We start from the raw sequence: 27,362 nt of genomic DNA on the forward strand, positions 1-27,362 counted from the left end.
CTCTGTGGAGCAGAAAGAAGTTGATAGACTGAACTGCTGCTGGGGCAACCCTCCCAAAAGGACCAGGGAGAGAAGGGGGCATGTTCTCTTCTCCATGCAAAGCTAGCCTTGCAGAGCAGAGCACTGCACACTTCTCCATTTCAGAGGATGGCTAGGAATTCTGGTGAGTCAGATGGATGCATAGTGTAGCCCTCCCTTCTTCCCACCAATGTAGTCAGGCCTTTAAAACCAGTCTGTTCAGTAGGATTTATGATATTTGGAGTCACAGTCTGGCAATCCTCACAAAAAATTCTTAACCAGAATTCCAGACACAAGAGTGCTGAGGGTGGAAAGCTGGGAGATAAGGGCAGAGTTAAGGTTTTCTGACCTTAATTGTGCAGGTGCATACTTTTCAATGCTCTTTTAAAAAATGTAACTTTAACATCATATGTCCAAGTATGTTTATCTAGAAAATGGCACCATTGCCCTAAAGTTTATTTTTTCTCCCTGAAAGAACTGATGAATGTTTACAACCTTAATCCATCTTAACTAAGTTTTTGCCTGGTAATGTGTTAATATTTAGGAGGCACCATGGAGCCTCTTCCCTATTTAATTATTGACTCCTTCCCTCTTGGATCTCTGACCCCGTAGCAGATAGTGCTGGATTTACACATCCTGTCAGGTGTTGTTCGGATTCCTGGATCCAGGGAAGGTGGAACAGGATTGCTGGATTCCCCAGCAAGTAGCATTAGATCTCTGGATCAGTGTCAGGTGAGGTACATGGCTATGCAGATCTCCAGCAGGTGGGACCAGATCTCTGAATCCCTGGCGATGGGCACCCGATTGCCGGGTCCATGGCAGGTGACGCTGGAAATGCTGAGCTCTGTGCCAGCGATCCCGGTGTCATAGCAAACGGCGCTGATCCACTCCTGGCGGGCAGGGGATACCAGAACTCACCGGCCGGGGGCGCTGGATCCCTCAGTCTCAGGGGGCCGCCCGGCATTCCGGCAGGTGGCGTTGTAGTCCTCAGTGCCGCCAGCGGGCGCCCGCTCCCGAACAGCGCTCCCCTGCCGGGGTGAAGGTTGAAGTTTGAAAAGTGCCGGTTGCGAGTGGCTGCGCTGTGGTAGGGAGCTCGGGGGCCGCGGGGTAAGAGGAGCCATGGCGGCTGGGGAGTCCCGGCAGGTGAGCGGGAGAGACTTGTCCGAGCGGAGATCCGCAGCGGGTCCCGAGGGCAGGAGACTGGGCTGGGCCGGGCCGGAGCCGAGAGTCCCCGAGCTGGGGATCGGGATGAGCCCTTCTGGGACTGGGCCGGGGTGAGAGCCTGAGGCGAGGAGGAGAGTCCCGCGGGCCGGGGGAGAGGGAAGAGGAGAGGCGGGCGGGGGGAGAGCCTGAGGGGATTTGGGGGGCGGAGGCGGACGGGGGGAGACCCTGAGGGGATTTGGGGGATGGGGGAGGAGAGTCCCGCGGGGGCGAGTGGGAGGGAGAGCCTGAGGGGATTTGGGGGGCGGGGGCGGGCGAGGAGAGCCTGAGGGGATTTGGGGGGCGGGGGAGGAGAGTCCCGCGGGGGCGGGCGGGGGGAGAGCCTGAGGGGATTTGGGGGGCGGGCAAGGAGAGCCTGAGGGGATTTGGGGGGCGGGGGAGGAGAGTCCCGCGAGGGCTGGCGGGGGGAGAGCCTGAGGGGATTTTGGGGGCGAGGGCAGGCGAGGAGAGCCTGAGGGGATTTTGGGGACGGGGGCAGGCGAGGAGAGCCTGAGGGGATTTGGGGGGCGGGGGAGGAGAGTCCCGTGGGGGCGGGCGGGGGGAGAGCCTGAGGGGATTTGGGGGGCAGTGGCGGGGAGAGCCTGAGGGGATTTGGGGGGCAGAAGGGGAGAGTCCTGCGGGGGTGGACGAGGAGAGCCTGAGGGGATTTGGGGGGCAGGAGGGGAGAGCCTGAGGGGATTTGGGCGGGGGCGGGGGAGCCTGAGGGCATTTGGGGGGCGGGGGAGAAGGAGAGTCGGGAGGGGGGAGAGCCTGAGAGGATTTGTGTGGCAGGGAGGAGGAGAGTCCCGTGGGAGGGGGGAGAGCCTGAGGGCATTTGGGGAGGCATGGGGGGACGACAACAATGAGATTTCACATTTGCAGAGGGACAGTAATTTAGAAGGGAGAGAAAAATTGGCCTCTGGAAAAATCAGCTAGTGTCTCCCCCAGCTCTTTCCCATGGTCACCTCCAAATTCTCCCTTCTTGGGGGGCTTTTCTCTGGTCCCTACTCCTCAGGATTGCCACCTCCCCCCAGAAACTCATCTTGACTTCCTCCCCTACATCCACGCAGGGGCTCAAGTGTTTTCCTGGCTTACTTGAGAAACTGGACCCCTTAGGAGTCCCCAGTTCCCTTACCCTTAGGCCTTTTTTTCTTTCCATGAGGCTGTGGTTTCTCCACCCAATATGAAGCAGTCAGTCTCCCATTCTGATCTATTGTGTACAGCCCTCTTTCTGCTCATCCCAGTGTATGTGGGGACACATTCCTCTCACCAGAGTAGACCCTGTGATTTTCAGAACAGACTGGGTTGGCTCTGAACAATGGGGTTATCCTTCACTGATGACGATTATTGAGGTAGTGTCTAAAAGCCCAGGTTGGAGATTAGGGTTTCTTTGTGCTAGATACCATGCATATACACAATGAAAAAATGTTCCCTGGCCCAAAAAGAACCCCACGAATATGGGCTAAATTTGCTACAATGTGACTAAGGGAGGAATGCAAGTGTCTGATAGGTGTGAATGTTAAGGTTATGGTTTAGTTATTTAGGATGGCAAAAGGGTTTGTTATAACCAGGAGAAATGGGCTGAGATGGAGAAAGGGAAAATGTAAGGTGAATAACAGGAAACGTTTTCTGGCAGTGGAATGCATTAGGTTGTGGAATACTCTCCTATGGGAGGTGGTGTGTGTGCCCCATCACTTCGGACATTTTAAAAACTAATCTGGAAAAAAATCTAATCTGAGAGTATAATATATTACAATCTCATTCTGTGAGCAAGTTAGTGACAGAAAGGTCAGAGAGGTTTAATTTGATTTGTAAAAATTGACAGAATCACAATGTCACCCACTCGCTGTCCCGCATGGCCTGGCTCCAGGTCCTCAGGTTGGTGGAAATGTTGATATGTTGTTGGAAATGGGTTGAATTGGGTATAATTCAAATGCCCTTTCTTCCACAAACACAATGGTGCCAAATATGACAAACCTAGAACAATTATCAAGATATGTATTTTAGAAAATGTTTAAAAATTAAAATTTTAAATTATACTTTAACACAGGGGCTGCATTGCTTACATAAAAAATCCCTGGAGAATCCACTATAAAGATTATTTCTGAAACAGCCACTGGGGCAAGGGAATACCCGATGTAATAAATAGGTCTTTCCTTCTCTCTGATTTTTTTATTTTTTGTGAGAGGAGGGATAATGTCTGCATAATTCAGAGTAGTAAAGGGGACCAGATTCACAAGTGCTAGAAGTTGATTTATCCCAAACTGGGAGCTGTACTTTTAACTTTTTAAAATACATTTAGTGTAGGTGAAAGCTGCCAGACTCAGGCTTGGTCTAAACACAGAGTTGCACCAGTTTAACTAAAGGCGTGATTTAAAATCCCTTTAGTTAAAAAGGTGCATCGTTGTGTGTGGACATTCTATATCAGTTTAAACCTTCTGTTGGTTTAGCTTGCATTTGCTGAATGCTGAATTGATATGAGCGTCTATGCAGGGGTTTGCACTGATGTAGCTGAATTGATGTTTAAAGTGATTTCAGTTAAAGCAGTGCAATGTCTATGTGTAGACAAACCCTTTGGCCCCAGCTCTGCAGTGGGTCCTGTGCTATTGGACTTCATTGTAGGTTCAGAGTTTAACAGCCTAGGAGACTAACCTTTTCTGGGATCCACAGAACAACTGCAGCATGGACAGTGTCAGCTTCTTGACACCCCAACCAGAATTCCTAAACCAGCTTTGCAAAATGATCATAAAAATGTATCAGCCCAAATGCAAATTCTGCTGTCTTACCCTTTTCTGTGTTGATTGACTGAATAGTATTTTATGTCCCCTAGTGCAGTGGTTCTCAACCTTTTTCTTCCTGAGGCCCCCAACATGCTATAAAAATTCCTCCCCCACCTCTCCCGTGCCACAACTGTTTTTCTGCATATCCAGTAGCTTAAAAGCCAGGATTGGCATTAGGGGATAGCAAGCAGGACAACTGCCTGGGGTCCCATGCCACAGCGGGGCCTTCAAAGCTTTGTTGCTCAGGCTTCAGCGCCGCATGGTGGGGCTCAGGCTTTGGCTTTCTGCCCTGGTTTATTTTGGTAGACCCCCCTGAAACCTGCTTGCGGCCCTGCAGGGTGCCCCAGACCCCTGGTTGAGAACCACTGCCCTAGTGCAATCACTGTTAACACTGGGTATCTTCTGGCCCACAGAGGGTAGAAAGAGCCTGTAAATCACAATGCCTTAGGGTATATGTGTTCTAAATATACTGTATTTAGAAAATGGATAGACAGATAGTTGACTTTCAGCTATGTGTTTGGCAGGGAGCAGAGTGCAGGAAACTTGCCCTGACACTGGCCACACTGTATCCATTCTGTGGGTAAATGAAGGATGTCAGTTTCCAGCGCAGTCAGTCCAGTATTTTTTGCCAGCCCCAAGCTCACACTAACCAGCTACCCTATAAGTTTGTCAGTACAAATGTACGGGTAGGACCAGAAAGGTGTGTTGCATATAGCTATCAATATAGTTTGGGAAGAGGATAAATGACACACTTTTTCCTAATATTTGTTTAAAATGTAATTTTAAAAAAATCAAACTCCTTTTAGTAACTTTCTACACACTGGACAAAAGACTTTCTGATTTTCTGACCTAGAGTTGGTACAGTTTGGCTGAGTGACTCAAGGGCTCCATGATTCAAGTTCCTCTTGATGAAACCTTTTATTATTTGTTGTCAGGAATTTGGCTAGATTCCTGGCCTTACTAATTGGGCGAGAACTTCCTGGAGTCAGGATGTTAAACCTGAGCTACTTTGTTTCATTACCAATCCCAAAGTCTCCTTTTTTGGTTGTTGAGTCTGTAGTGAACTTGACATTGGCTTAAACCACGAGTAAAAATAGAATTTGTTCTCGCTCTCTCTCGTTTTGCTATTAAACTGAAATTTAAGCAACACCTGATTAGTGAAGAAATATGGAGAGCCTGCTTATAAAACTAGCTGTGTGATGTGCAACACAATAACAGCATTACAATGACTCAACAATTGTGTGTTTCTGAGCTGTTGGCATGTATCTTGGGTGCATTGTAAAGTCTTAACCACCCGTGACATGCACCAGTGACCTGATAATGCAAATGCTGATGTGGTTTGTTACTATATTTATGGTCTAATATTAAAGAATATGACAGGGAGACAGGACTCCTAGGTTCTGTTCCTACCTCTGACAGCGACTCTGTGAGATTGGGGAATTTACCGAGTGTGACAGGAACTTTATTTTGCTGCTCTCCATTTTGTATAAAAGTGAGGATCACGGTAAGTAATTAATCAGTCCTGGGCGCTGTGTGTGTGTATATATATATTTATTTTTCTTTAATTGCTATGGAGCCCTTTAAAACCCCTCCTCCTTTTCTAGAGCCCCCTGCGTGGAGCTGCGTACTATGTCATCAGCAGTGGGTGGAGCCAGGAGCAGGTCTCTGTGGATAGGGGTCTGGCTGCCCCTGCCTGGGTGGCAAGCTATTCATGGGGGAACATGGGGAAAGTCTGTGCTATCTAAGCTGTATCTTGTTCTGGGGCTGTAAACAGAGCCTGTCAGTCCAGAGCTATCACCAGTACACCTTTCACCAAAACAAATATGTTTAAAATTGACTTAAAAAGCAAAGCTAAGAGCAGATTTTAATGTTGCCAGATCAATTTCAACGTGAGCAAAATTTTAAAGAAGCCATACTGCTTGCAAATCACAGCTAGGATGGGGGTTGGGACTACAGACTGTGTCTGTCTTTTCAGGTATAGCTTGTACAGCTGACTTTTTGACTCATTAATTTACAAACAGATGTCTGGATTAATTTATTTGACTTCCTCAGTGATGAAGACTTGGTCATGCATTCACTGAAAGTTAGAGTATGGCTGTAACACCTCCAAAAAGTTCCAGTTGGCATGTAGCTTTGGACAACTGGCAGATCAAGCCATATTAAAATAAAGATCTGCACCTGTTATATAATGCCAATGGAACTCAGACTCATGATCACGATAAGAACAAATTACAGCTTCCCTTTGGTACTCATTCAGGACACATAAATATAAATTGATATTAAATAACAAGAAGACAACCTTTGTGAGGATTCATCTCATTTGTGAGTTAGTGCCTAGTTGGGGTATATTAAGATCAAAGATGGGCCCCAAACTGCAAAGTTAAAATTTAGATCTGATCTTCCTCAAAATTTGTTGGTGATTGGAATCAAGGTTTTGGTCTGAGACCTTCTGTAGTTGAGATGAAGTGGTAGAACGCTATTGATGTGTCGCACACTCACTGTTTTGCTATCACATAATATCTCCAACTCTCTCCCCTTTGGTACTGGATTTAGGGCATCTATCTCCTGCAAGCGAGCAATGGGGTGAACCTCATGGATCCAGGGTTCCAGCAGAAACTGGAGGGTGAGAAGGAAGTAATTCGTCGAGCTATCCAGAAGGAACTGAAGATCAAAGAGGGGGCGGAAAATCTGCGCAGGGTGACAACAGACAAGAAGAACCTGGTGCATATAGAGCATGTGCTGAAATCTTCCAATCGGAAACTGGAGCAGCTGCACTGGGATCTCCAGGAGCTTAATGCCCGGATTGTAGTAACAGAGAAAGGGGAGAGCAAAACAGGTATGTCTTAGTACGTAATTGTTGGGCATGATAGCTTCAGCAGTAAACCTCATTATAGCCAATGCTTTAACTTTTTTTTTTTTCTATTGGGGGGTAGTATGATGGGAAGGAAAAATCTCATCCATCTAGGAGAGGAATCTCAGCTGGTTCCTGCTTATGTCCAGGTGAGATGAACAGTGTAGAGGTATTGAAATTTGGAAAGTTGTGATTGGCACTAATCGAGATGGAAGGAGGTGATAACATAAATCAGAACGGGCAAAGGATTGAGTATGTTGGTCATAGGATCACCTCCTGAACTTTATTTAGGCAGACGTACAGAGCTTGGGAGAGAAAATAGGGGCTTTGGGGTAGAATCCAACATGCAAGTTCCTAACAGAGGAGTGAATGTGAGATTGGAAGTTGTTGGTATTCTCAGTTAGGGCCTGATCCTAAGAAGCCAGCAGTTCTCATATTGGGTCAGTAGTAGGCTAGGGTAAACAACTGCTAGGAGAATTTGTCCTTCTATTGAGGCCGTGTATTTTACGTGTCTTTGAAGATGAAAACCTCATTTATACTACTCTTCTCATCTCATCTATTACCCTTTGAGGGAACTATGAGAAGGAGGGTAATGGAATTCACTGTTGTTGCACAGATGGTTCTATGTCCCCGGACCCTTGTCTCTGGGAAAGGAACCCAAACCCAGTGGCAAGGAGGATAGAGGCTCTGAAAAAGCAGCTGCACATTGAGATGAAAGTGAAACAGGGAGCTGAGAACATGATCCAGATGTATTCAAATGCAACGTCAAAGGTAAGCATTGCTGAGTAGAAATAAGCAGGGAGCATGCCACTTTGGAACAAGATTTCTGTTAAAAGTGCAAACACACAAAAATCTTTATTCCAGATCTGGGTGTGAAAGGGAGACGCTTTAAGGCAGAGTTGTTTTAGGTTGAATGACTGAGCTCATCTGTGTGTTCATGAGCTGATGCACAGCCCTGTGACAGCATGGTGTACTATCCTATGGGGGAACAGTGTTATGAATGCTGGTTGTGTTAGGCTTATTGTCACAGGATGTCATTGAGGCAATAATTTACTACAATTCAAATCAGTCTGCCTTCTGTGGGGTTTCTTGCACCTTCCTCTGAAGCATCGGTGCTGAACATTGTTAGAGACAGGATTCTGGACTAGATAGACCAGGGGTCTGATCTGGTATGGTAATTTATGTTCTTAGACTTCAGATACTGATTATGCTTCTGTTCTCTGATATTAGTTACTAGTATGAGACATTAGAATGGCTACCAGCATCTAACAGTGGTGGTAGTGCCACTAGATTAGAAATGGATACAAAAAATCTCAGAAGTGGTTGATCTTGTCAGTCATAGACATGGAGTGCTGCCTCCAGAAAAGTCAATCCAGGCTTTGGGAGGTGCAGCAGAGGGAAAGGAGCCAAAACATCTGACCAAAGGTAAGAAAATAAAATGCTTTGGAATATGACCCTCAATGTGTGACACTATCCCAAATCATCAAGTTTCTGATATAATGTACCAAGTTGGTGCAATACTGTTTATTTCAACAGAGACTTTAAGATAGAGCAAAGTATAAATGGTATCTTTGTGTATGAGTGACTTAAGAAAGAGCTTTTGGGGAATTTACTGCTTTCTTATTCATCATGCTTTTTGTGTTTGACATAATCATATTTAATATTCTGGAGGAAAATAAAAATATAAAGTTTAATTAAGAAGCTTAATTTAACTATATGAGCAAGATAAAGAACTTAGACATTCTGGTTTATTCCTCACCTCCATCCATACAACTCTGCCAGCACAATTGACTAGAGAAGCACAATATTGAATCATTGCAACATCAGCACAAACTCTTAGTTGAATGTACCCACAGTGCAGGACACTGTTACCTAGCAAACTCGTCACATCTTTCATAGGTGTCACAGCATTTCACAGATCCCTCATCTGTATCTACCATGGTTGGAAATCATCAGCCCTGTTGCTTATGCATCTTTTTTGCACAACTGGGCATTGTGTGAAGTTTTAGGACTTTCTGGGACCCCTTGTAAGGCCTTGTGTGTTGTGGTGCCCCATCTTTGTCCTAGTCTAACACATCATTAAAATCCATTTCTCTCCTGTATGGACCTCCCTAGCCATCTGTAATCTGTCTTGCCAGGACCGGAAGCTGTTGGCAACAGCTCAGCAAATGCTCCAGGATAGCAAGACGAAGATTGAGCTGATTCGCATGCAGATTGTGAAGGTATCTCAGTCGGCAGGTGGAATAGAGGATGCAATGGATCCAGCAAGTAAGATGCTTTGGATATCTGACATCACTCAGAGAAGATGCTTCTGAATTAAGAAGCCCCAATGCCTGAGATGCTAGGCCACTTGCTTGTCTGATTGTTATATTTATCTCCAACCTTACCAGTGAAGGTGGGGGCCACCATCAGTCTCCTGGAGCTACGCATCGAGGAACTGCGGCATCACCTATGCATTGAAGCTGCTGTGGCTGAGGGGGCAAAAAATGTGGTGAAGATCCTGGGAGGCAGGCGGGTGCAGGATCGCAAAGTGTTGGCTGAAGTAAGCACCATTGCAGTATTGCTACTTGAAGCATTGGTGGTGACTTTCTGTATGCTGGATAGTAACCTTTTCTCAGAGGAAAAACAGTATTACGGCTGTTGTCCACGAATGCCTTAGCTTTGTTCTGAACAATGATATGATATATGATGGCTCCGTACTTCAAAGTCCCATTACACTGGTCTAAATCCCCCAGCACTGCCATAATACCACAGTCCCTGCTCATAGTGATGTTGTGGCAGGTGCTACTCCTAGCAACTGTAACGGTAGATGGTGATAATTCCCTTGTATAACTGCTGTTACTGGCTGTTTGAGAGATTGTGTGCTTGTCATTGCCATCTGATTCATTGCCTGTAATATGCAATGACTCTTTTTTTAAAAGCCACATATAAAGCTCCCCCATCGTATGCTGTTCTTGTGAGAGATGTTACGTTTCCAGAACTTGCCAACTGACTTACATCATAAAGCTAGGACAGAAAAAAATGAACTTATAGTAAACTAAACAACAATCTCTTTTATTTTTCTAATGGTCAGAACAGGAAAATGTGAACTGGAAATTTCACTCATTTGCTATGTAACTTTGCGCAAGTCATTTATCCTTTTTGTGCCTCCATTTACTCATCTGTACAATGAGGATAATACTCATCCCACAGGGCTTTTGTGAACCATAGTTAATGTTTGTAAAGAGCTTTGAAGGTCTCTGATGAAAGGCTCTATATAAGTGTGAAGTGTTAGTTATAGTAATTTTCCAACTTGGGCGTTCATTATACCAATAATTTTTAATTGGAAATCTCTTGGAGTCCAAATTGGTGTCTGCTTGTAGTGCACTGGCATGTAAGAAATCAGTTTTGGATTTTTGATCCTAGTCTGTTCTTTGAGTCGGAAATACCATGGTGGGAGCTTATTCAGGGCAGAATCCTCTAGACCCTCAGCAGCAGTGACTTGCAATGAATGAGTGATGCTGACAGTCCCTTCTTGTCCTTCGTGAGCAGGATGGGAAGTTGGGTCATTTGTGAAGTGTTAGTAGTACCAAGATGATGGCAGTGGCTATTCATTCAAAGCCTGTACTAGCTTTTTCTCTGCTCCTTGTTACCAGGCTCAGGGTCGTTTGCAAGAATCATCTCAGAAGATTGATTTGCTGCGCTTGTCCCTGGAGCAGCAGCTTAATGAGCTTTCTTCTGATCACCCAAAGCGGGCACTCATCAAGCAGGAGCTAGTGAATGCTTCCTCTCTGGGAGCTCCACATGTCAGCATCCAGCCCTTCACTTCACTGATCAAACCCACAGCTCTTACAGGTACCTGAGGCTGCGGGGGGTGGGGAATATTTCTTCCCTATGTACCCATGTCATGACTGTGGTGGTTTTTGTGATGTGGACACTTGGTCCATTAGGAATTGGCCCAAGTCCTCAATTTGTTTCATGTAGGCCACCAAAAAGCTGTCAGATTGTAACGACTTTAATCGCTACTGAAGGCTGGGCAGCATCAGTCTAAAGTTTCTGACTTCCTATGTGGACTGACTAGAATAATTTCACTTTTCTTGAGAATAACACTCTTTGGTGAAATTCCTCAGGTTCATTAGAAGTGAGACTGATGGGGTGTCAGGATCTGTTGGAAAAAGTTCCAGGACGTTCCCGAGTGTTTGGTTCATCTCCCAACCATGGGAGCCCAAGTGACATGAAGTCTCTGAACCGAGCACGAGCTGGGATGAGTATTCATGGCCGCAGTACTGCAGCAAAGCACTTGCGGAATGAGGAGCTGTGTAGTGAGTATGATATTCCCTGTTGGATCAGTGATGGTGTATTCTAATGTGCCTGCCACCTTTCAGTCTGGTGTGAGTGCAGTGAGAGGAAACTTGGCTCCTGAAACAGGGGAAGAGGCTGAATCATTTGGTCTCCTATCCCTCTTAGTGGTCTCCTGTGGTGGAAATCTGATTGGATTGTGTGGCTACCTCCAGCAAGAAGTATATTCCAATTTTTGACCATATAGAAGATTGTAACCTACACTTTCTCCCTTGTCCAGATGAGGTGCTTGCTGTGCTCAAAGTGGACAATAAAGTGGTTGGTCAGACAAACTGGGGCCCAGTTAATAACCAGGCTTGGGACCAAAGCTTTGTCATTGAGCTGGATCGGGTAAGACTATATTTCTGTAGGATGATAGGAATTCCAGGATCTTTTCAGTCTTGTCCTCAGAACCTTGTATTTAACTTAATTTGAATTATTTCTGTGGATTTGGTGATTTACTTGTCATTCAATTTTTGATCTATCTCTTTACTGGGACTGATAATGTGGCCTTCTCCCCAGCCTTAAATCTACTCTAAGTACAGGTTACCTCTGGTATAGCTTCAGTCTGAGCATTTGATGCCCCTCTTCTGTCTCCATTTGAGTGGCCATGCTCCATCTTTTACCTGCAATACAGCTCACTTCAGGATATTTGGGATGAGGTACAGTCTTATGTAGGAGCAAAGTCAACAAATTACATCATGAAAATGAGCAATCTTTAAAGAAAGTTGTAGCTGCTGAAGGTCTGAAAAGACCAAAAAGGTGGGAAGCAATAGGAATGAGGAACTGTCACCTCTTCCTTGGAGCATGTTTCTTATACACTGCATTATTTAGCTGCATGGAATTTCTACAAGGAAGGAAAAGGAACTAGCATCAGAGCTAAGGTGGAGTTCAGAGTGTGTATGTTATGGGCCATTGACCTGGTCCATTACCAAGCTCTCTGCTTCTCTTCTTCCAGTCCCGGGAGCTGGAGATTGCAGTTTATTGGCGTGACTGGAGAGAGCTGTGTGCAGTGAAGTTCTTGCGCTTGGATGACTTTCTCGATAATGAACGCCATGGGATGTGCCTCTCTCTCGAACCCCAAGGGATGCTTTTTGCAGAGGTAAAGTCTCCAGATTTTACCTTTCTCCTCCAGAAGAGTCACTACTCTGGAGGTTTTCTTCGGGTATACACTGAAGTGATAGGTAATTCTTTTGGGTTTGTCTCTCCTTGCGTTGAGAAGGTTGCAGACAAATGGGTAAACTGAGGCACGGATAGGTGAAGTGACTTACCCAAGGTCACACAGTGAGACAGTGGGGGAGCTTGGACTAGAACCAGAAGTCTTGACTCCTATTTTCTTTAGTCTAACCTCTAGATGTACACTCCCACCCTCCCTCAATGCGTTGTCTTTATACCTCAAAGCTAATCTGCTTGGCCTCTGGTGGGGAGAGGAGGAGGGATGATGAGCACTTGTAATTCAAATAGTTTCCATCTCCCTGTTTAAAGTGTCGTGTCTACCCTGGAAACAGGTGCTTGTCTCAGAATGAAAGGAGTGAACAGGGAGGATGTGTGTTACACACATTTATTTAAGCAATTATATAGTTTAACTTTCATTTATTCAGATTCTTAATTTTTATTTTTGTTATTGTTTTGGGGAATAGTGAATGATGCATTTGTTTACGAAATGATCAATTTTTTTACCTTTGATTTGTGTCACGGTCTATGTAGATGGAAATTCAAATTAAATAAAAAATGCACAAAACAGCATTTTAAAATTATTAGTTAAATAAAACTACCTTAAATATGCTGGATACATTTAAACAAAGTTAATGAAAAAGTTAATCAAAACATGTTTTGCATTTAAAACTAACTGATTTATTAAACAAAGAAAGTATTATCTGTAATTAGTGAATTGAACTGATTGTTTGTCACCATGCCCTTTAGGATTTCCGAAGGAATAGATTTCATCCTCCTGCACCTAATTTTGATTCATAGATTGAAAGAGGAAAACAACTTTTCCTGCACTTTCAACTCACATTGATCTCTTAACTTAGAATGAACTAGTCATTAAACTGAACTCGTTGAATAAACTGAAATAAAATATATTCTTTCTGCATCTGTTGAAAAAGTTGGTTTAGCACATCAAAAAACACTGGTGAGAGATACTAAGGGCTTGTCTACATTGGCAATTAACAGTGCTTCAACTTTCTCACTCAAGGGTATGAAAAATACCCCCCTGAGTGCAGCAAGTTGCAGCACTGTAAGCACCAGTGTAAACAGTGCCCCAGCGCTGGGAGCTACGCCCCTCATTGAAGTGGTCTTTTAAGAGCGCTGGGAGAACTCTCTCCCAGCGCCATGCTGCAACCACACAAGGCATGTTAAAGTGCTGTCACAGCAGCGCTTTAGCACTGCCAGTGTAGACTAGCCCTTAGCCAGTGACTTTCACCAGTTCAGTGATATGACTTTCTTTAAAACTTGGCAGCAAACATTTACTACATAATATTATATGTTTTTATTTAATTTCAATTATTTTAATAAATTTAAGCCTTAACATAGATTGCTGTAATTTAAAATGTAGTTCTAAATACGTTTATTTTTTAAAAATAAACCTTTATTTAATTTAAATTAAAAATCTGTTTAAAAAAAAATCATTGATTATTACCCGCCCTAAGGAGTGGCCTTTGTCACTGATACAATCTACTCTCAGATGGTTGAGGACAAAAGCATCAACTAAAAACAAGGAAAGAAATAGTTTAAAAAGATGAGTGTGTTTATAGCCAGAAGTGACCCTTAAAGGGCCCCATTGTAATTACCTGGGCACTACATAAAAACCACAGTCTTTGACTTGCTTTTGTTAGGAGTCATCAGCAACACTTTACATTAAAGGGGGTGGCTTAATGGTTAGGTTTGAATTACTCAGACTGTCTGGAACCATGGGATCAAATCCCATCAGGTTGGGCTCATCCCTTCATCTTTCGAGATAATAAAGTGCATGGAACTCAGTTTGTTACGAGATCTCCAGGTAACCCCTTAAAAACCACAGTCCTGTCTCCTTTGCAGGAGACAAAAGATCCCAGGGCATCTTTCCTAAATTGGGGTCTGACCCAGTCTCCTTAGCCAAAATTTCCCCTCTTGTCACTCTTGTGTTGTGGAGTGACTGGTTACTGCTTCCCACTTTGGAGGTATCTGCATTTCAGCAGTGCTTTATGTATATAATTTGAAAAGTACACTGGCATCAATTGGGATGGAAGACACCTTAGAAATGTTATGAGTAGGGTCCCACCAAATTCACGGTCCATTTTGCTCAATTTCACAGTCATAGGATTTTAAAAATAGTAAATGTCATGATTTCAGTTATTTAAATATGAAATTTCATGGTATTGTAATTGTAGGGGTCCTGACCCAAAAAGGAGTTGGGGGGTCGGGTCACAAGGTGATTGTAGGGGGGGTTGCGGTACTGCTACCCTTACTTCTGCATGGCTGCTGGTGGTGGCGCTGCCTTCAGAGCTGGGCAGCTGGAGAGCAGCAGCTGCTGGCCAGGAGCCCAGCTTTGAAGGCAGAGCCGTTGCTGGCAGCAACGCAGAAGTAAGGATGGCATGATATGGTATTGTAACCCTTACTTCTGTGCTGCTGCCTGCAGAGCTGGGCCCTCAGTCAGCAGCCGCCACCCTCCGACTGCCTAGCTCTGTAGGCAGCAGCGCAGAAATAAGGGTGGCAATACTGCAACGCCCATAAAATAACCTTGCAACCCCACACCCCTCCTGCAACTCCCTTTTGGGTCAGGACCCCCAATTGGAGAAATGCTGGTCTCCCCTGTGAAATCTGTATAGTATAGGGTAAAAGCACACAGAAGACCAGATTTCATGGTCTGACATACTTTTCATGGCCGTGAATTTGGTAGGGCCCTAATTATGAGCCAATCATTCTGCCTCTGTCAGCTTCTCTGTACTTCATGTTAATGGATACTTCTAACTTTAAAAATTATTATTATTTTTTTTTTTAAACATAGCACCTGAGGGGAGTAGATAGTATAACTCAGTCCGGAGTCTGCCTTCATATGTGACTCCTAGTTTGCTGAATGGGTGTGAATGTTCTATTTGATCAGAAGGCTAAGCATGTGTCCAGGAGGGAAGTGAACTGCCCTGTAGAGTCTCCTCTGCTTCCCTGGCAGGTGACCTTCTGTAACCCTGTGATTGAGAGACGGTCCAATCTGCAGCGCCAGAAACGCATTTTCCCGAAACAGAAAGGTAACCAGCCTGTGAACTGACAGCCACTCCAATTAGGGGCATGTATGGTTATGTGGTTGTCGGTGCGGGAGATGCTGCAGCACCCCATGGCTTGAAGTGGTTTCCATTATACACAGGGTTTACAGTTTGGTTCAATGGCTCTCAGCACCCCCCACTGTAAAAATTGTTCAAGCACCCCTGGTTTATGGTACTTTTTGGAATGCTTCTGGGTTAATGTATGTGTGTAGGTGAGATCTATTAGTGTGTGGCAATGTCTCCACTCACCAGGGAAGTGATGGAAGCATGGCTGTAACATGGAACGTACATGTTATAACATTTACATCCATGCCTAACATGATTATGTGTCGGGGCTACGATTAGTAATTTCTGAACAGCATTGTTGCTAGTAGGATCCAAGTCTCAATCTGTGTGTTCTACCACCTATGCTATCACTGATAAGTGGCAGTGGTGAGAGATTTCCCAGAAAATTTAGACACAACCATGGTATGGACAGGGATATCGATTGTCCAACAAGGCTTTGAAGTTGACACTTCAGCGAGGTGAATGGGTTGGTGGGTGGCACAGGTCATGTGCTCTTTTTCTCCCGAGCTGGAGCAAGAGAGTGAGAATTTATATTCTGAAGGCTCTTTGCAATTGGAAAAGCTCGATTTTTTTTTTAAACAACTTTGATTCTGCAGGAAACAGCAAAAATCGTGGAAAGACCTTAAAAACTCAGAATCCACAATTTATTTTCACAATTTTTCTGTTCTCAGGCTATGGGACTTAAATTCAGTATGGAAGTGGGGGTGGAAAATAAGAATGTAGTACCTTCACATTATCTTTTGGCTAAGTTCTAGTAGAGTATCAGTTTAATATCTGGTACATCTTCTGTGTGAGGATTATACCTTGCCATTGTAGGGGTCTGGACGTGATGAAATGGAAGATCTTTTTCAGCTCCAACTACTAGGACCTTATGAATACTTTCCTCGTTAGTTACCTATGAGTCCGTCAGCTGTTTTGATTGTCTAGGAGATGTGGTTATGGTGCCTCTTGGCCCACCATCCCCAAATTGGGCCTCTTTTTGGGGTGAGCAAATGGCTGCCTAGATGAACTAGGTAGGTCAGTGGTTCATGTAGTGCTTGGCATGGTAATCTTAGTAATATTTGGATTTCTCCTTCTCCAGGAAAGGAGTTTCTCCGAGCTTCTCAGATGAACATAAATATTGCTACCTGGGGTCGTCTAATGATGAACATTCTCCCTCCATGTAGTTCCATGAACACGCTAAGCCCCCCACTTCGTACTCCCATTCTTACAGACTTTACCTCTCCAGTGCTGCTGCAAACTCAAACTGATTCACTGTCCATGCTGAGCAGGTAAGTCTTGTTCCAGTTAATGCTATGTGACAAATTGCAATGGGCACAAAATTAAAATTTGGTGAAACTCCACAAGATGGTGAAAGACCTTGGTGTGAAAGATCTATGTAGGAAACTCAGTGTGGGCTATTAAGAAAAAATACTGGCTGAGATGGTGTGAACTTTTATGGCGCATTCAGTATTTTAGGGCCACCTCTGATTTATTGTTGACCATTAGACAGATTTCCAGAATCACGGTTCTTCTTTGAGTATATGCCCCTATGGGTGCTCCACCATAGGATGTGCATGTGCCTGGGCACTCTCAATTGGAGATTTTAGCTAGCAGTGTCCAAAGGTCTGTGCCTGTGCACTGCATGTCCCTGTGCAGGGGCATATAGGCAGGCGCAAATCTGTTCCTTCTCAACTGCCCTCAGTGCGTATTTTAGCTTTTAGATTTGCTCCTCTAGAAGAGGATATTTTTCACTGGTCCACTAGCCCTTGTAAAGGAGGAAGATCAAGTTGGTCATTAAGCTAAACTTCATTGCTGTGACGCAGTCAAACAATAGATGTCTACTTTAAATTCTTCATCAGATGGCCATTTTATTTATAGCCATTTCTATAGCTTTCATCACTCATAATGTCAGAGTGCTAGGTATTCTGACATGAGTATAAACACCAGCAGCACAATAAAGGCTTATTTCCTTACAGTTCATTTTAAAGGAGCGTACTACCTGTTGATTTCTCATAGGCTTGAATCCCAGGTGTGAATCAGGGAGTCTTACTGTCCAGTGCATTTAGGATTAACTTAAACCTTGCTTGTGCAATTCTGACACTGCACTATAGTGTCTGCTGTACCATATTTTATTCCACAGTGACCTCTTTAAAATGTTTATTCCAAATGCAGTGACTATCCAGTGGTTAAACTGACATTTGGCGAGGAACCTCCCCCTAAGCCTCCATGCCTTTTTTTGACAGCAGATTCCAAAGAGGTTGCTCCATCTCCTGCAGACTCTCCGGTAAGGATCTGGGTTCATAGCGAGATTTTTGTGTTTTGGTCAGGTTTCGGTCAGGTTTCTTTAGTGGGTTGGGCCCTGCCCTTTCTTCTCAAATGCAAGTTCTTTTTGACTTGTAACTCTCAGGAAATTAGTGACTCCTCGGGCAGATGTTGATTTAAGACTGGCTAATATCCAGGGATTTGGGGTCCAATTGGGTGACTGGGCATTGAGCTTTTGATCATTCAGAAGTGGGACAGATCTGGACTCTAAGGGGAGGAGCTCCATCTTCCTAATCCTATAAACTGCCTCCCCTTGCAGAAAAAAAGTGGCAGGCGGGTCATCTTGGGATTTTAGGCCAGAAGTGGGGAAGAGGTATCTGCATGGGGAAAGCAGGGGCACAGAGCTTGCAGATGCTGTAAAACAGGAGGGCCTGTAAAGCTCTCCTCCTAGGTGACCTGGGTGGGAAGGAAGAGGGGATCTCATTCACTGAGGGGAAGGAGCAGTCGCTGGGGGAGAGGTAGAGATGTGAGTTTTCAGTGCTGTAAAGGTTAAATAGCTGTGCCCTGACACATACCTACCTTACTCTTCTACTTGGTGTGTGCCCATAGATGAAAGTGCATTCTCTCTGGTCACCAGAGTTCTCTAGAATTGTACTGAGACATGTGAAGTGACTTTCTGGAAAACCATGGTTCATCCTAGACTTTTTCAAATGGGTACCCACGCTGGGGGCTGACTCCAACAGAGAGATAAAATCTTATTCTTGCATTGCTCAGTATGTAGAAATGGGCTAAGTAGCCAGAGATAATCTGTGTTTGTGTGCTCTGTGGGCCATACTCCACTCACAACAGAGACAATCCCTGTTTATATCACAAGAACAACATTCTCTCTGGTCACTGCTGGGTGACACAGATGGAGGCTTGGGTGTGGGTTTTCCAGTCTGTTCTGATCTGATCCAGTGGGCCTTTGCAAACACCATTCCACAGAACTGGATGTGGTGACTTTCTCTCCATTCAGTGTCTGAAGAGGCTACATGTGGAAGAGAGGACTCACAGCTCTGCTGTAACAGAAACACCAAACTGGGCTTCTCAGAGGTAATTGTGGACAGCATGGGGCTCTTTTGAACACAAGAAAAGGGGATATTGAGCTGACATTTTTTTACCATCAGTCTTGACTTCTGTTAAATAGGTAGTATGACCTCTAATTAGGAAATTAATTTCTCAGTAACAGACTTTTCATACTGTATTTATAGAATACAGGTAAAACTCTGTATTTTACCTTATTTATCCAGATGTCTGCATAGCATTATCTGTGTAATGACCCTTGATGATTACCCTATTAACAGGCTGTGCAGTATAATTGAGTGAATCTTTCTAGTAGAAGGTAAAATAATTTAACTGCCCTCAAATGGCTCCTCATTTTTAAGCATTTTAAATTCTCTAGGGCTTAAACTTGTGAGCTATTTAGCTATACCTCTGTGAATACAAAGTAACATACCTCAAAAGCACCCCCAGTAGACCCCACCCCTTGTTTATTATATTAATGTAGCTATTTGAGATAAATTAGTGCCCATTGGACGGGGGACATACATAAAATAATAAAGTTGTTTGTAGAGTCTAATGCTGCTATTGGGCTGTATACAACAAGGATACAGACTAGAAAAATGCAACAAGAAAATGCTAGGTAAAAAACACAACAACAATATTGAACCATCAGTTATGTACAAATGCATGAATAACAAAATAAACGTTAGCTGATCTACAGCTTCAACTATTTCTTTATGTAGGAGCATTAACGTATCAGTCCTTTCGCCCTCACTTTGGAGGTCTGAAGTTGGTAGCAAGGACAGTCAGACACATACATTGACATACCTGCCTCCTCTCTGGGAGGGACATTTGTGTCTTTCTAGCCTATATTCTTAGCCCTTCAATTCACACACAGAGGAGAGGGAAACCTGTGTTCCCAGCAAACAATGTTCCTAGACTAAGCCTTCTAACTGCTTATTTATTTTTTCCAAGAGGTTCTAGAATCTAGTTTTAGTTTCCTTGGTAACAGCATGTGGCCAGCATAATGTTTCATGGCATCTGTCCACTCAGCTACACATTTTGTATCCCCCTTTTGGCCCTCTAACACCCCCACTCTCCCCTCATCACTACCTACCCCTATCTAAGAACTAGAATCCTTCTCATCCTACCAGCACCCGAGACTTGGTCTCCTCCCATACCCCACCACCAACTTTTTGTTCTTCTATCGTTGTCCTGACAGCATCTTCATATTTACGTGGACTTGTCCCACCAGCTACCCTCTAGCTTCGTTGTTTCCTTAGGGTTGGCTTCTTGCTGTGTAAACCTCCTTCCCTTTGGTATCCATTTCTGACCTTTGAGTTTACTAGTAGTGCTTTCTCTGTTTGCCTGCAGGAAGAGGGCTGTTCAGCTTCAGGATTTTCACTGCATTGCCATGCTGGGACGAGGGCACTTTGGGAAGGTAGAGTGGGAATAAGGGGCTTCCTTGAAGGGGGTGGGTGCAAAGCTGTTCCCCTCTCTTTTTCCACCTCTGCGTCTCATAGTTTGTGAGTGAAAATGTTCCAAAAGGGGAAGTGGCTCATTCCAGTGTAAATGGAAAAATCAGCTCCTGCCCCACAAGGAAAACAGCTGATATTCCTGTTAATAAGAGGGTCTTTAGGGTGTTTAGGGATTCCAAAGCTGGAGATAACCTTTAAGGGCTGAGGATCCTCTACCTAGCCTCTTTTCACATACCCCATGTAGTTCATATGCCTCTAGCTCCAGAGCTCATCAAAGTCATTCCTTGCATCATCCATAGGGGTCACTGGAGAACAGCATTAGGTGCTCTTCCTCCCCAAAGATTGAGCTCACAACTCCTGGGTAGTTGGAGCACTGAACAGCTATAAAATCATAGGACTAGCCTTGACACTCCAGATTTTAAAAATAGCATAATTTAAAATGAGTTCTATCTGGAGCTATTCACTGCAGAGCATTCGGGGAAAATAAAACCCTCCTTGGAGTTACTTGGCCTTGGCTTCGACAATGACTCTCTGGAATGGACGGGAGCAGTTTGTGTGAGTACCTGCTGGCTGTGTGGGTGGGAGTCCAAGTAGCCAGATGAGAGAATCTCAGAATGACTAAGAGTGCTGGATTATTGGCTTTTTATTGTCTTTCAGGTGCTGCTAGGTCAATACAAGGCAACAGGGAAGTTGTACGCTATCAAAGCCCTAAAGAAACAAGACATCATTAGCCGAGATGAGATTGATAGGTGAGTCTCTGTCCAGAGGGAGCACTTCCACCAGAGGCTGTGAGATCACCTCTCTAATCATGTCAATCTCAGCACTAATGTGGTAGTGGATCCCTCTTAAGCATCAGAGGGCTAGAATCAAGACTTGGAGGAAGCTTATAATGGTGTTGCTCCTGGCATCTAGCAAAATAACACTCACCTGGGGGGAAGAGAATAAAACGAGTTTGGGAACGACACAAAATAAATGTCATCTCCCTTTTTTGTTTCTATAAATCTAAGTGTAAAAATATCCCCCTGTACTTCCATCTCCAAACATAGACTTCTCTGCAAAGCTTTGGCCATGACATTTTCTTTCTTTGAACCCTGACAGCTTGAACTGTGAGAAGCGAATCTTTGAAGTGATCAACTCCTTCAGCCATCCATTCCTGGTGAACATGTTTGCATGTTTCCAGACATCAGATCACGCATGTTTTGTGATGGAATACACCCCTGGTGGTGATCTCATGATGCGCATTCACTCTGATATCTTTCCAGAACATGTGACACAGTGAGTTAGCTTGTTTCAGGCTTCAAAGTACCATAGATGTTTGACTTGGTTCTCAAGTCTCTGTAGTGAAAACTCTTCCTCTTTCTCAGGTTTTACACAGCCTGCGTAGTGCTGGGACTCCAGTTCTTACATGAGAAGAAAATTATTTACAGGTAACATAACAGTAAAGTGTAAGAAACCCAGCAACCCAAATATTAAATTGCGCATTTAGCCACATGTGTAGTTTGCTGCCATGCTCGGGTTTCTTTAGCACTCTGTCCACCTAGCCAGCTCAGTGACATTTCCCTTCCACCACTCCTGCCATCACATTCAAGAGTTAAACTGGATCTTTTCCACAGTTGACTGGAATGAGTTGGCAGAAATAGAACACATCCAAACCTGTGTCTGTATTGACCATACCAACTTACTGTTAACTATGCCAGGGAATGTCATTAAGAAACTGTCTGTCAGACATATTGCCAGTGGGCCATCCACACTGAAGCAGCGATGAACTGGGGCGAGGTAACATGTTTCCTCTTTCCAGGGGCATCCTGGCAATGGGGCCTGCTATTAGCAGGACACATCCTTTGATAGCACAAGCCCCTCCTTGCACAGAGGCATTTCCTGATACTCTTAGGAAAATAAATTAATAAATACAATAGTCTGTGAAGAGCATCCTCTACGGTGATATAGTATTTGAGAAAATGCACTCTCTATTCATGGTTGATTGTACTTTCCTGGTCCTAACATCTGGGGTTATGTGCCAATTCCCAGACCTCACCCCCCATTCTCTTCCTCCTCTGCCTGCAGGGACCTGAAGCTGGATAACTTGCTCTTAGATGCTGAGGGCTTTGTGAAGATTGCAGATTTTGGGCTGTGTAAGGAAGGTGAGCAACTTTGATGGTACCAAGACTGAGCCATCACCCTTGCTGGAGCAACTCAGGATCTAGGGTTTGATAACATGTTCACAAGCGCAACTAGTGGAATTGCTGGGCTAACACAGTTGTGTTCAATCCCACTTAAAGAAATCCTTCCTATCTGACCACTATGAAGTTGGGAGCAGTTCCTGTTCTTTCTCTCTGGGTAATTTATAAAGGGGGTTACAATGCACTTGACTGTTCTGAGGAGCCAAGATGCAGCATCATGCAGTTTTCCTGAGGAGGGCCTCGTCCTTGCTATGTGGTCATATAATAATTGTGGCTGCAGGAAGTTTCTTTGCCTTGCTGTTTATATAAACAGTGTCTTTACATTCCTTCTTGTGCTTCAGCTTAGAAATACTAAAAAGACAAGCTGCTAGAGTCCTTAGTAAAGATTCCATGCTTCCTCAAGAGTAAATGGACATGGGTGGGCAAGAGTCCTGCAAGGTCAGAGGCAGATCCCTCTTGGAGTAATGTATTAATGCCAGTTCTCCTCTCTTTGCCCACCTGTCTCTGCTATTCTCAGCCATGTTGTCTATTGTCCAGTATCACCGTCTCTGCTATCATCACCTACATTGCCTGTTATGCTTCCAGAAAATGTGATGATGCATAACCAATTGAGAATGTGTATGGTGTGTTCATAAAGGCATTTTCTCCACAGGGATGGGTTTTGGGGACCGCACTAACACTTTTTGTGGCACCCCTGAATTTCTGGCTCCAGAAGTCCTGACAGACACCTCATACACGCGGGTAGTGGACTGGTGGGGGCTTGGTGTGCTCATTTTCGAGATGCTTGTTGGTGAGGTGAGACCATTTTCCTCTGGGGAAAGGGAGAGGTGGGCCTCACCACATGACATGAGTGGTCACGGGCTGGGTGCACCTAACTGCTCTTTATTTATGTCTTTAAAATAATGTAAGTGAATAAAAGTACATCTTTGGGTTCCTCTTGCATTAAAAGTATAATTTCTCTAATTGCTTTTGTGGTGATTTGAAACCAGCTATAACAGCCTAACATTCCCAATTCTGTTCTCTCCACTAATGATCCTTAGTATTTATATCACGTTTTCCTCATTCACAGCACTTGTCAAACCTACTTAATCCTTCCAAAACTCTGAAGTATTATCATCCCCATCTCACAGTGCAATAAACAAATAGTAGGATACAGATACTATGTATGTCAGATAACAACATGTCTCCACTGCAGTCTCCATTCCCTGGAGATAATGAAGAGGAGGTCTTTGACAGCATTGTTAATGAAGAGGTCTGCTATCCGCGATTCCTTTCTTCTGAGGCACTTGCCATACTCCGCAAGGTACTGCAATGGGATCTCCCTGGTTTTACTCAGGCCTCAGCACAAGTAGAGCCAGAGAGACACTCTTCTAACTAGATGGCATTTCCACTTGTGTGTGTGAGTGCGTGTGTTTGTGTGCTTCCAGAGGTGTCCACATATCCTATAGGGAACCCTTAAGATCAACACACACACACACACACACTTTTTTATCTCTTAATTTCTCATCCTTGACACCTCCATACACACATGCCATCCATATAGCCATTGAGGATTAAGCAGGGTTCCTATTGGAGTCTATCCTGCCAATTCTCAAATGGACAGATGTTAAATAACTCTAGGGTAGGAATGTCGGATTCATTCTGTGGATAGGGCTGAATTCCATTTCTAATTATCAGTGGATCAGCGTATACAGTCACGGCTATATGCTACCTAGAGTCCACAGTGGATCACCCACTGATATAAATGGGTGGTTTACAATGGACTAAACTTGAGTTTAGTGCTGACTAAATGGAGTAATGGTCTCAAGTTGCAGTGGGGGAGGTTTAGGTTGGATATTAGGAAAAACTTTTTTCCTCGGAGGGTGGTGAAACACTGGAATGCATTACCTAGGGAGGTGGTGGAATCTCCTTCCTTAGAAGTTTTTAAGGTCAGGCTTGACAAAGCCCTGGCTGGGATGATTTAGTTGGGGATTGGTCCCCCTTTGAGCAGGGGGTTGGACTAGATGACCTCCTGAGGTCACTTCCAACCCTGATATTCTATGACTGGTTATGGCCCTGCCCTGAAGGGAGCAAGTGGAAGAGACTGGATGGTTGCTGCTCTGTTTTCTCTCTGGAATAGTGTTCATGTTCCTCCTTGTTCCATGTGTTGAATTTGTCTATTGGTATTTCCTGCAGCTTCTCCAGAAATGTCCAGAACGTCGCCTTGGGGCAGGAGAGAGGGATGCAGAGGAGATTAAAACCCAGCCCTTTTTCAAGGTAAGAGCTCAGTCCCCTGTGCACCTCTGTGCTCATATGTCTGAGCTGCAGAAGAGCTATTTGCTTTCTGTTGCTATAGAGGCAAACTTGCCTGTTTCTTTTGGTCAAAAATGAGAATCTCATCAACAGCTTTTTTGACACGTGTTCACTAAAGCCAAACAATTATCTACATAACCTATCTTTTAGAACCTCCTGATGGAAGACTGTATTTTCTGGTACCGTTAAGCTTCCAAGCACAGGATCTTTATTTCAATATGTGCAGCTCCAAATTGAGTCTTAAATGTCCCTCACCTCTTAATTTCAGGCATACAATCAAACATCTGCCCTATCGCATGGGAATTCTCTTGCTGTGGGTATACAGATTGTCTGGCAAGCACCATCTCTGAATTCGGGAGGAAGGGTTGAGCAGTTAGAATATAAAACTTGAACTGTCAGAGTGTTCACAGAGGAATATGACTGCTGAATAGTTTAGGGTGGAGAGGATGCTATAATCTATACATTATGAAGGGAGGCCACTGAAGTACTAACACTTTTTGAATACTGAAACCAACTGTATAAAACAGTTGAGCTTTATCAATGTCCAGGACTATTCTGCCATAAATGCTAATATTTGTAAAGAGCTATGCCAGGCCCTGTAGTAATGAAAACACACCTTTGGGTAGCCCCTATACAGAGAACTGCTTAATGGTCTCCTAATAAGAGCTTATGAGTCTAATTTAGTTTTGTCTTTGCTGAATAACAGTCTGAGCTGTAGCTTTGTTTTTTGGCTGATTTTCTGAAGAGCAGCCTTAAGTTTCATGGAAGACACTGATTTAGGAGTGATCTCTCTCTTTCCTGTGGTGCACATCATTTTGGTTATCTTGGCACTTCTGTTTCTAGCCTTGTAGAAATCAGGCATGCAGCAGCTGATCTGGTAGGGAGGAAGGATACATAACGCTACTATTTCCTACCTACTATCTCACAATTCATTAGTCTGTTAGTGCCAATCTGGTTTTGTAATTTCCTCTATTTACAGGAGATTGACTGGGATGCTCTGTTTGCCAGAGCACTGAAGCCCCCTTTTGTGCCCTTCTTAAGAGCTCCCACTGACATTAGCAACTTTGATGAAGAGTTTACTTCCCAGAAGCCAATCCTGACTCCTCAAGACGAGCTCCCTGTCCTGACCACTGAGGAACAGGCTGTCTTTAAGGACTTTGACTTTGTCTCCAGATACCTTCTGGAAGTCTGATTGCTGTGGTGTAAGGAGCCTATGCAGACCACTACTACACTGAGAGATCCTAGAGAGGAACTTGGTACTGACTATTGGAAGGTCAAGTTAATAACAGGCAAAGATTATTCATAGGTCTGGTAGTATTAAGGATTGTAGAAAGCAGACTGTTCTGCAAGCTGGTTGCTCTACTGCATTGTTCAGTGTGTGCACATCCAAGGCGGGAGTGTACTGGATGTGAGCTTTAAGAAGGTTCATGCTCGCTGGCTGTGTTTGAAACAGTACCTGGCTGTACTCTGATGCCACCATTGGATAGCTGTGGGCACTTACAATTTAAACTTGATTTCATTTAACAATGTATCTACATGAAATAGAACCAAACAAACTCCATTACCTCTGCAGCAGGGCCCCGCAAGCGGTCTGGCGTTCTCAGCACTGGATGATCAGCGGCAGAAGAACTGGCACTTTCCACTTATTTTCTGAGAGAAGAAAAGTGGCACTATTTCTCCTTTGCAAAGGATTTAGGCCCAGTTGTGTTCATAGTTTGAGGGGGAAGGTGTGCAGTGGCTTAATACAACCAGAATGATGAAAGTTGAGTTTGAAAACTGCCCAGACGTTACAAGATGAGATCTTAGCCTTGCTTTGTAGAAGAAACAAGATTATTTCTACTCTCCTGCTACTCTTAAATCTTAATTCCTGTCTTTAATAAGAACTGATTTAAAACCCTACAAACTTTGCATATATTGTTTATTGTAAATTAGAGACTCTCCCTTCTGATTAAACTTATGCCTTTCATCCCCCTGACTTGTTAGAACATCTCAGGAGTTGGGAGAACACAGATCTTCTGCTTAACACAGAGAAAGAGTGTTCTTTATCTCTGTAAATGTAACGTTAATACTTTTTTCCCTTTCCTCCTTCCTTTCATAAGAGTCTCTTGTCACTCCAGCTGCTTGGATCTGTCCCCTTTGTATGTGTTATCCTTATTGGGGCTGTGTATGTCACTTTAATGATTGCAGGCAGGTTATTTCTCCACAGTTTTTTTTACCTTACTATGTATATGCTGTATTTTTCTCAGATAATATAAAATATTGTGGATGTTTATATTGGAAAAAGTAATAAATATTGATTGTGAAACAACTCTGACTAGAAAACAGCCTAAATATAGAATAATTTATATCAAGACCAACTTCATTTGGTGCCCAAAATGCAGAAGTGTGAGTATGTATATGGAAAATATGGGTGTGAGGTTCTTGTACTAGCAGTGCTGTAACAGGCACTTATAATTACTATTTAAACATTACATTCTGACTGTGAAACTGTTTTGCAGAGTGCTGTTGCCTCTTCCCAAATAGCCAGTATGACTAGCAAGTCAAAAATAGCAATTGTTCTTTAAACACTTTCCAAGTGATAAGTATGGGGAATGAGAGTCATTCATAAACTATTGGGGCAATTACAACATGGTTGCACTTCACAGTGCAGACTG

The 27,362-nt window shown here is 44.0% G+C and overlaps 1 protein-coding gene across 1 annotated transcript; it reads left to right on the forward strand.

The window, feature by feature from the left end:
* Nucleotides 1-765: 765 nt before the first annotated feature.
* Nucleotides 766-25,900, forward strand: PKN3 (protein kinase N3). The gene is made up of 22 exons (XM_077835900.1): nucleotides 766-840; nucleotides 6,552-6,834; nucleotides 7,466-7,620; nucleotides 8,988-9,117; nucleotides 9,240-9,391; nucleotides 10,485-10,683; nucleotides 10,959-11,150; nucleotides 11,408-11,517; nucleotides 12,125-12,268; nucleotides 15,317-15,392; nucleotides 16,555-16,744; nucleotides 17,628-17,739; nucleotides 18,733-18,809; nucleotides 20,133-20,199; nucleotides 20,894-20,985; nucleotides 21,335-21,511; nucleotides 21,601-21,663; nucleotides 22,301-22,377; nucleotides 23,069-23,211; nucleotides 23,612-23,719; nucleotides 24,592-24,672; nucleotides 25,688-25,900. The coding sequence occupies exons 1-22, from the start codon at nucleotides 766-768 to the stop codon at nucleotides 25,898-25,900; spliced, it is 2,916 nt and encodes a 971-aa protein (XP_077692026.1).
* The last annotated feature ends 1,462 nt before the right edge of the window (nucleotides 25,901-27,362 follow it).

The sequence above is a fragment of the Eretmochelys imbricata genome, chromosome 16, assembly GCF_965152235.1.
Source record: "Eretmochelys imbricata isolate rEreImb1 chromosome 16, rEreImb1.hap1, whole genome shotgun sequence".
NCBI classification, from domain to species: Eukaryota; Metazoa; Chordata; order Testudines; family Cheloniidae; genus Eretmochelys; species Eretmochelys imbricata.